The 10,628-nt window shown below is 34.5% G+C and overlaps 1 protein-coding gene across 1 annotated transcript; it reads left to right on the top strand.

The window, feature by feature from the left end:
* The first annotated feature begins 250 nt into the window (after positions 1-250).
* Positions 251-3,222, top strand: LOC143590540 (calcium and calcium/calmodulin-dependent serine/threonine-protein kinase DMI-3-like). Its single transcript, XM_077070992.1, has 7 exons — positions 251-1,160; positions 1,425-1,479; positions 1,572-1,682; positions 1,783-2,015; positions 2,096-2,303; positions 2,900-2,959; positions 3,046-3,222. The coding sequence occupies exons 1-7, from the start codon at positions 463-465 to the stop codon at positions 3,220-3,222; spliced, it is 1,542 nt and encodes a 513-aa protein (XP_076927107.1). The 5' UTR covers positions 251-462.
* Positions 3,223-10,628: the final 7,406 nt, after the last annotated feature.

Genomic DNA, 10,628 nt, shown 5'->3' with positions numbered 1-10,628 from the left:
ACGACAACGTTTAAGTAAAAGTTTTCATTTTGATTTTCAAACAACGAAATAAGTCTTAATGCCCCTTGACTTGATAAAATTATTCAAAATTAAGATGCTTTAAAATAAGTTTTTTTTTATATGACCGGCTTGATTATATTAAAAATACAATCATCCTCTTATATATATATATATATATATATATATTATTGATTTTAATAAACCTGAAATTATTAATTTGACTAGGTCATGAATTTGTCTCTTGTTTTTGAGCCATCATCCCACACGCTTATTCCATCCTACCAATTCCTACTTGATCTAATTATTATTCTCAAACTTTATTGTTTTAAAAATCCCATTATTATAATCAACCCAACTAATCATATACAATTAATCAAACCACAAAATCACTTGTTAATCCTACCTTTCTTGACTTTTATTTCATTTTCTCAAGCATCCATTTGAGATCAATCAACAATCCCAATGGAGAATGGAGCAAGAAAGCTTAGTGATGATTATGAAGTTACTACCATCTTGGGAAGAGGTGGATTTTCGATTGTACGGAAAGGTGTTAAGAAGTCAACAGGTGATTTTCAAGACGGTGAGAAGGAAGTTGCAATCAAGACACTGAAAAGAGTTGGTGGTGGTGGCGTTGGTGGTGGGCTAGCGCGTTTTCCAAGTAGAAACCATAGTATGATATCGGATGCACTGCTAGCAAACGAGATCATGGTGATGAAAAGAGTTGTGGAGGAGGTGTCTCCTCACTGTAACGTCATCCAATTACATGACGTTTGTGAAGATGCTACAGGGGTCCATCTTGTTCTTGAGCTTTGCTCCGGTGGAGAGCTGTTTGACCGTATAGTTAGTCAAGAAAGGTACTCTGAGGCAGAGGCCGCCAAAGTAGTGCAACAGATTGCTAGCGGTCTAGCGGCACTCCACCGGGCCAATGTGATCCATAGGGACTTGAAGCCTGAAAATTGTCTTTTTCTTAGTAAAAGTAAGGATTCACCTTTGAAAATAATGGACTTTGGGCTGAGTTCACTGGAGGAGTTTACAGATCCAGTCGTGGGCCTGTTTGGGTCCATTGATTATGTGTCACCAGAAGCCTTATCCCAACAGAAGATTACTTCCAAATCTGATATGTGGGCTTTGGGTGTCATTTTATATATTCTTCTCTCAGGGTAAGTAATTCAAATATGATATGTGGGCTTTGAGCTTTTTTATAAAATAAATAAAAACTTGAGTAGATTAGACAGTAATATAACTTGTTAATAGTTTGAAGTGTTCGTAAAGAGTTAGATAGCAAATGATTCCTCGGATACAATAAAAAATAAAATATATTCACTCCAACAAACACAAATGCATCATCAAACAGCCATGTCACTAATGCGTGACATGAGTGTACCAATTATCTATTTTCATTGATTGGTTTTTCCTAATTTCAGGTATCCGCCTTTTAGTGCGCAGTCGCATCTTCAAAAACAGCAAATAATCATGAACGTACGACACTACAATTCTCAAATCACATCTTAATCTAACAGTCGGTTTATAGTAAAAAAGAAATTGACATTGCGTGTTCATCGTGTGTTCAGGGGAATTTTAGCTTCTATGACAAAACATGGAAAAAGATTTCTAGATCCGCCAAGGACTTAATTTCCAGTTTATTAAATGTCGATCCTCAAAAACGGCCAACTGCTGATGAGGTACCAACACGTTTTGACTTCTGAATGTCAAACTTTGACTTCAAAAAAGTCAAATTATAAGTTTTTTTTACTAAACCCTTTAGACCTTCAATGTATATAGATTCTTAAACATCCATGGGTGATTGGAGACTCAGCAACTGAACGGCAAATCGACCCAGAGATCGTATCGAGGTTACAAAGCTTTAACGCGAGGCGCAAGTTTCGTGCGGCGGCTATAGCCAGCATGTATACATGCACTGTGTTTTTGAGAACAAAGAAGCTCAAGAACCTGGTTGGATCTTATGATTTGAACCAGGAAGAGCTTCAAAATCTCAGGAATCATTTTAAAACATTGTAAGTAAACAATATTAACTATAATAAGTTACTATTTAATAGTCGTGAAATAGTCTAAGCTGGTATGTTTGACTGCATAGATGTGCGGATGGTGAAAATGCAACACTCAGTGAGTTTCAAGAGGTGCTGAAAGCCATGAAAATGACATCACTAATACCTCTAGCCGGACGAATATTCGACCTTTTTGATAATAATCGGGATGGTACGGTTGATATGAGGGAGATACTTTGTGGGTTCTCAAGCCTCAAGAATCTCAAAGGAGATGATGCTCTTCGTCTATGTTTTCAGGTTAACTTTTCCCCAATTCGAAACACGTAAAAACACAAGTTTTTGGATCGGCCAGCAGGACCCGTTTTATAAAATAAGTCAACCCAAATACAACACGTTGAATAAATTGGTTAACACGAACACCGCCCGGAATAATTTTCCCTACTATTATTTTTCCAAAAGTGGAATTAATTTTCCTTCTTGAAGTCCTAGTTACCTCTTAATTTTTCCTTAAGTGAAATTAAGTATTCAAATCTTTTGCATTTGCTTTTTAAAATCTCGAGCTAAAGATAAAAAAACCAAGTTTGTTAATTGGGAAATTAGAGAAAAAGAAACAAAAAGAAACTATTAATATATACATGAATTAAAAAATGTTTAATTTTATAATTTGTTACTAAGCCATAATGTATTACTTATGAATGGAATCACAAATGAAAAACAAAGGGGTCGGACCCAAAACATGACCCGAACACAAGATTTTAAGCGGGCCTCAGATGATACGAATATATGTGTTACATCAAACCCTCCAAACGGACAAGATTTACATCTCCAGTTATAATGTTTAATTCCAAAGTCGTAGTACTTGAAACATAATCAAACCAATATTATGTTGACAGATGTATGATACAGATGGGTCCGGCTGCATCAGTAAGGAGGAGGTCGCGTCAATGCTTCGGGTAATACTAAACATCGACTGAAAAACACAAGTGTGACATTAGTATCGTGTCGCTGAGACTTTGTTTTGTGATGGTGTCGTGTGCAGGCGTTACCGGATGAGTGTTTGAGTATAGATATCACAGAGCCAGGAAAGCTAGATGAGATATTCGATCACATGGATGCTAATAGTGATGGGAAAGTAACGTTTGATGAATTCAAAGCCGCTATGCAAAAAGATAGCTCGTTACAGGATATTGTTCTCTCCTCAATTTGTCCCAACTAATTAGATCTAAGTATTACTATTAAATTAAACCAACCATTATTTAGATGCTCGTGATGTATTATCTTTATTATTATATTCATACTCTTTTATTATTATTATTAATATTAATATTATTATTATTTACTATAAATGAATTAAAAAAATATGTGTTAACACAAAAGTACTATTCGTTTCATTTCGGTACAAATGATTTTGAATTATATGTAAGTTTTCTTGAAAATGTTAAATATAATAACTGTTGCGAAGAAGAGTTTCGGTGGCCCAATAAACACAAACTATTAAGTGGGTGTTTGACTAAGCTTGTTTTAACTTCAAAAGTGTTTTTAATAAAAGTGCTTATTTATTTATAGTTTTTTCAAAAATAGTTTTTTAAAAAAGTGTGGGTTAACTTTTGTGGTTAGGAAATCAAAAAATATGTAAAATAACAAAAAAGAAAAACACAATCTTATATATTTGCAGGTTTTACATATAAAGGAATGGTGTGTATATTTGTAAATTGGTATTTCAAAAGCATAAAAGCAAAACAAAATGCTTGGATTTCTTGCTTTTGAAAAACAACTTTTTAACCCATAACAAAAGACAAAAACGAAAAGGAGATCCTTGTTAACTTTTTTATGGATCCGCTTGAAGGAATGTTCACTTTACGGCTAGCTGATATTCTTGTGTTTGGATGGGTAGGGGGAAATACGCTTGTGTGGACCTTACAGGAGTGTCTCCTCTTGTTTGACTCAGGGATCGAGGGTTTGTTGTAGGTCAGGCTGCGTTGAAGGCTGAATCGGGCAAAATTGTTAAACACGAGAAAAACTTGTTTAGAAAATCAACACGTGTTTCTCTCATTTGTTTTTGATACATTTGGTTTTCTGGCGCGGGAGACTGTGAATTTTCTGAACAGGGTTCAGCGTGTCGTGGATACTTGTTCGGCTCCTAAGTCCCAAAGCTTCGTTTTTAGTAGGATTGACTTTGCTATTCAAAAGGGAGTGGCGACGCAGCTTTTTGCTTGTTTGTCTGTCACTTTATTGTAATCGTTTTGAGTTTAATGAGATATAAAGTACACTCACTTAAACATTAATGTGAAAAAAGTGCTTTTGTGATACACAAACATACTTTATTCGCTTTTTTGCTTTTTTTCAAAAACAAATACACAAGTTTTAAAAGCTTAACCAAACATTTCCTAAGGCTATCAGGTGTGGAGCTTGATTTGCTGTTGAAAAGATGACGTGGCTGGCGGTGCCGGCAACGAACACCGCCCCGGCCATCTTGGAGTGCCCTGCGGTAAGTTTGGTGTGGATATTTCACCGCTCAAAACACCGCTGAAAGCTGTGGTTTTCTTTTCTTTTTCTATAACAAAGTTGCTTAAATAGAGAAGATTGAGGGTGTTTGGAGGCCAAAAGAGACGGGGAAGGATGTTTGGTGGAGATGTACAGAAACAGATATCATAGAAGATGAGTTATATTATATTAACCTTTTATTTTAGTTTTTTTTTTGTTTTAGTTCTATTAAATTAAATGAACGTAATATTGTTTTTATTTAATTCAAAATTTGTTACTTCAATTAATTTAAATTGTACAATTTTATTGTTTACTTAATTTCTAATTTTATTTACATTAAATTAACGTAATCTTATTTATATTTAATTCTTATTTTAGTTAAATAAATATTACTGTTTTATTTAAAAAGGGAGAGAAGTGGTGAATTGGTGATCATTTCCATGATATTGTAGAAGATAATAAAGTATGGTATGGTGTGGCGCTGATGTGGCGTTATAAAATAATAAGCAAAATGGCGTCCACACCTTTTAGTCTAACTTTGCTTTCATCACAAAGACACACCCTCTAATTTCAATTGTCGTTTGAAATTCAGGCGAATTCTTTTTCTTCTAACAACCAAGACTCTTAACCCTGGTACTAACATATTCTCACTTTTAGCACTTGAACGGCTTACCCATGAAGGACACTCTTAAGAAAATCTTCATGACCACCCCACCAAAATGATGATGGAAAAATGCACCGTGATGCAAACTGACCTCGCCCGTCAACCAAATGGGCACACCATGCTCATTTTTGAAAATAGGGTCGCAAGCAAGTCCCACTCATAAACCACATTAACGCCAATTTACTTATTGTTTTCAAAACTACTCTTTCTGACTAAAGAGAAAAGAAAAAAGAAAAGACTATTTGTAAATCTTGATCAATTATAGTACACCGTCATATATCATCAACACTTTCCAACATATTTGCCAATGCTCTTGTCTAGTCAAAAATAAACAATATGAAGAAATATCTTAATGAAGTAGACGTCTAAATGAGGAAAGAAAGCACCATGATTAAGTAAACTAATACCAAACTAATTCAATTCAATCTGTACTTTTATTACAACCAACCACATGTTCAAAAATATCTTCCTAGACATCAAAATGAACGCCATGTGACCTTGTCATTGTTAAGACGTGACTCAAACCAAACATCTTTATCAAATATAATTTGTATCCAATATTGAAACAGTATTAAATTGAACAAAGGCCTTCTAATTAGTTTCTTTGTTAATAAGTTTTACTCGTTAAACCGTTTATGACCAATTCCCAAATTGATTGTAACATGTATACAAACTGCAACAAGGTTAATTAGTTTAGAACTTACGTAAAACCTTTTTGAAACCCGCTTATGTAAACATGTCATGTGGGTTGTGTCTAGGTTATCTGGGTTAAGTATATTTATGTTTTAGGGTTAACTTTTTTACACAAACACTTAGCCGAATTCATGTTGGGTGACATCAATGTGCTGACTTGAATCCAACAAAACATGAACATAACTCATAAACTTGAAAATGGTTGAATTAAAACATTCGTTTTTGTAACAAAGTATCCTGACTTTAATATTTTACTCCAATAGACAACTCGTTTGTATTAAACACTTAATCCCAAAATTTATATGAAAAATAGGAACTAAACTCAAACAATAAATTTATCATTGAAACGACCTAAATCCTATATACTAATGTTTCCTTATTGTATAAACAATCTAACGCAATTATGATTTAAGATCATAAGAAAGTGGATTGCTTTTTTTTACTAAGATAAATATAACAAATTCTAATAATGGTACTTTAGTTAGAGGTGGCAATGGGAGTACCCACGGGTTGGATTTGAGTGATGGGTCAGGATGACTATGGGTCAGGATGGATATGAGGTCATGATGGATTTTTAAAATAGAGGGTTATGATGGATATGGGTCAAGATGGGTAAAACTAACCCATCTTGACCCAAGTGAAGGTTGACATACAAAGGGTTTTAAAAACCCCTCAAAAAAATATTCAAAAAAACTCTTAAAAGAATAATAACTCAAAATATAAATAAAAAACACAAAATATAAAATAACTAAAATGTTTCCCCCATCATCCTCGTTCATTAAAAAAAAAACGTTTTGTACCGGTTCAGGTTCGAGTTTTTCGGGGGTTTTTTCGGTTCGGTTTTGTTTTTTCATTTATGTCGTTTCGGTATCTGCTCGGTTTCGATTTCTCGGTATTTTCGGTTTCAGTGTTGTTTTGTTTTAGTCAGTTTTTTCGGTTTCGTTTCGTTTTTTTGTTTCGTTTTGATTTATTTGTTTTATTTTGGTCGGCTACATTTCAGTTTTTTTGTTTCGTTTTAGTAACCTTTTTGATTGCATTTCGTTTTTTTTTTGTTTCGTTTTTGTCAGTTTTTCGGTTTCATATCGGTTTTTTTGTATCGTTTTGGTTGTTTTTCTTTTTCGGTTCAGTTTCGTTTCAGTTTTTTTGTTTCGTTTGGTCGGTTCGGTGTTTTTGATTCGTTTTAGTCCGGTTTGTAAATTGCATTTAGTTTTTTTTATGTTTTCTTTTGGTCAGTTTTTAAGTTTCAATTCGGTTTTTTTGTTTCGTTTCGGTCGTTTTTCTATTTCGGTTCAGTTTCGTTTCGGTTTTTTTGTTTCGCTTTGGTCGGTTCAGTGTTTTTATTTTGTTTTGGTTAGGTTTCAATTGCATTTCGTTTTTTTTTGTTTTGTTTTGGTTGTTTTTCTATTTCGGTTCAGTTTCGTTTTGGTTTTTTTGTTTTGTTTCGGTCGATTCGGTGTTTTTGTTTCGTTTTGGTCGGTTCGGTGTTTTTGTTTTGTTTTGGTTCGCTTTTCAGTTGCATTTCGTTTTTTTTCGTTTTGGTCAACTTTTCGGTTTCATATCGGTTTTTTTGTTTCCTTTTGGTCGTTTTTCTATTACGATTTAGTTTTGTTTCTGTTTGGTCGATTCGGTGTTTTTGTTTAGTTTTGGTTAGTTTTTCGGTTGCATTTCGCTTTTTTGTTTCGTTTTTGTCAGTTTTTCGGTTTCATTCCCCTTTTTTTTGTTTCGTTTTGGTCGTTTTTCTATTTCGGTTCAGTTTCGTTTTAGTCGGTTCGGGGTTTTTGTTTCGCTTTGATCGTTTTTTGGGTTTCAGATGAGTTTTGTTTCGCACGTGATAGTTTGGGCATTTTGAATAAGATAAATTTTGGATAACTTGGATATTTTGTTTTGACCCATTTTAACCTATAAATGAAACTCACTTGTGTATTTCCAACCCATCCTGACCCTCTTGAAAAATTTTTATGATCCATCCTAACCCATATAACTTTTAAAGTTTATCCATCTTGACCCAAAACAATCCATTTGGGTTGGGTTTGCCACCCTTAGGGCGCGTTCGTTTCACGGAATGGAATGTATTTGTAACGATTCCGACGAAACCAGGTATACCCTAACCGGTAGACAATAGTTACGTTATATTTAATGTCGGGTACATGAATTACCATAGTAATTATACGAGAATACATGGTTCACTGTATTGATTGTACGTGAATATATAATTCATCGTATTGAATATGCGATTAATCGATCGATAGTTATTGAAACCCGAACGAATCGAGGGTTCAATTATAGATGATATCTATAATATTTAGTGACTTTACGAAGTATTAAAGCTTCGGGATAAGTGAATTAAAGCACAGAAAAAGAATTTTCGAGTTAATGGTACGTCGGTACATTAAACGAAACCTTCAATACCAAACCGAGCAAGAGACGATCGATCAAGCCGAAAAAGATGCGCAATAATTAATAATATGATGTTTTAAGTTAATAAATGTCATGGGTTAAGTTTTTAAAGTTTTTAAATCGGTTTTCTATAAATTTCATTTTTTAAGCCGAAAACGACCGTTTTAGCCTCGTTTTAAGCTAAATTAAACATTTAACCGAAAAATGAACTGAACCAGATATCCAAAACATTATCCGGATTCCCAAAATCTAAATGAATGGCTAGAAATGGAGAAGTGGGTCCCACCCCACCTCCCCTCCTTGTCCGATCGGAATAAGGGTATACACCCCTAGCCCTTTTGTTTTTTTTACAAACATTTCCATATTCTCCTCCTTCCCTTCCACATTATCACTCAAAAATCCAGAATTTTCGCAAGAAAACCGAGGTAAAAATCGAGTTATTTATGTGTTCATCTTCTGTTCTTGAGTTTATTTGCAAGAAAATGAGGTTTCAAGTGAAAAAGGGTGAAAACCCGAGATGGAAACCGATTCTTGCATGATCAAGTGATGTATACGGGTTATACAAGGGATCTTGGCCCAAGAAAGGAGTTAAACGAACCAAAACCGAATTTTTACGGTTTAAACTTTAGTTTTGAAACAATAACCGAAACTATAGTGTAAGAGGCTTGATGGTGAGTGTAACTTGCTTGGTATTGTGGTATGTTGGTTGTAGGTTCTGTATTTAGTGGTAGATAAGACGGAAAGACGGGTTTGTAGCTTGTAGTGGCGGAAAACAAAAGGTATATTCGGTTTATGTTCGGTTATGAGTGTTTTGGACAGATTGTGGTACGTTTAGAGTTAGGTCATGAAATTTTACAGAGGTGTTAGATACATGAAAATATGAGTTCTGTGAAAATTTGGTAATTTTCGGATAAAGGATGAATATTTGGTGAATTTAATGCTCGGTTTTGGCTAAAAATGGTGAAAAATACTTAAATATCATGATAAATTCTGGAAAATTCCAGATAAGCTTTTGATAACATGTAAAAGTCACACACAAAATTTTAGGTCAGTTGGAGAAGTCTAAGTAGGTCTTTCGGTTAAACGAGTTCTAGGGTTTTCTAGAACGGTTTTAGTGAAAATGGCATGTAAAAAGAGATTCTGGTTCTGGAAAATTTACAGGGGACTATGGGGATGGCAGCGGTCATCCAGGAAAAATTTAGGATTTTCTAAGGTCGTTTGGTATTTACGACATATTTATTGTTTAAATGGTGTTTAAAAATAGATAAATAAATTTTAAATATAAAAATTAATTCTGGAAATATTTTTATAAAATTCCCCACTGTCAAAAAGTGATTTGTACAAATTTTCAAGATCCGAGATTAAACGGATAATTATTTGTGCTAAAAAGAAAATAAAAACAAACTTTTAAGGCTTAAAACGCGTAAACCGGTAAAGTTCGCCTAAACGAGCTGACTGGTGTATAAAAACCCTAAAAATGAACTATTTTCATATAACTGAGTTGAACATGTAAAAATAAATCATCCGAAAATAATTCGGATGATTTGAATAATTTTATCCGATTTAACAGTTTCCGGTGCACTAAAGACGGAAACGGGTCCCGCGACCAATCGGGGCGTCTAAACCGAGCTCTAATTTCACAACTTTAATTAAAATATCAGTCAACAACTATTTTCGGGTCGTGTGTGATCAAACTCATTTTGAAACGTAAAACGGATAACCGTGCTAGGCACGCAAAACGGGGAAAACGAACTAATATTAATTTTGACTATTGAACTCTAAACGATATCACAATCTGAGTCCGGAGAAGTGTTTCTGGGTTAACATTGCCCCCGGAATGGGTACAGTACTGGGTTAACAGTGTCCCCAGATGTACCGGTTAACACGGTTAAAGATTAAATAAACAATAATTGTATAATAACGATCGTAGGGATCATATTACAGATTGGACGTGTTAACTAATAATGACTGTTGTTACCTGCTTGCATGTGCTAAGGTGAGTTTCACGAGCCCCTTTTTCTGAATTGTTTTTAAATATTTTCCCGGGGCGGAAAGCATGTTACTATTGAAATGTTTAAGTACATACTGAACGCATGGATTTGCATGTATTTATATATGTTTTATTGTACGGGAATCGTACGGAAATGTACTAAGATGGTAATTGTCTGAGTTGCTAACATTGTAAGGCCCCGCAACACGAGTGATTAGCTGAAAGCCGGTAGAGTGTGAATAGTACTATTGGTCTGACAAACCCAACTGGTTCGGCATGGATTTGCTGATGTTTCCCAGCCAGTTGCACATGTCTATTTTGTTGTTATTTATTTTGCTATGTAATGTTAGACATAGCGGTTTGGGGCAGGCCCGTGGGCGGAGTATGTCACGGG

This window comes from Bidens hawaiensis, unplaced genomic scaffold, assembly GCF_021521415.1.
Source record: "Bidens hawaiensis isolate Kalapana, Puna unplaced genomic scaffold, B.hawaiensis_p1.1 tig00038644_1, whole genome shotgun sequence".
Lineage (NCBI taxonomy): Eukaryota > Viridiplantae > Streptophyta > Magnoliopsida > Asterales > Asteraceae > Bidens > Bidens hawaiensis.
The sequence above is the reverse complement of the archived record's forward strand: the minus strand, read 5'-3'. Positions and strand labels throughout refer to the sequence as shown.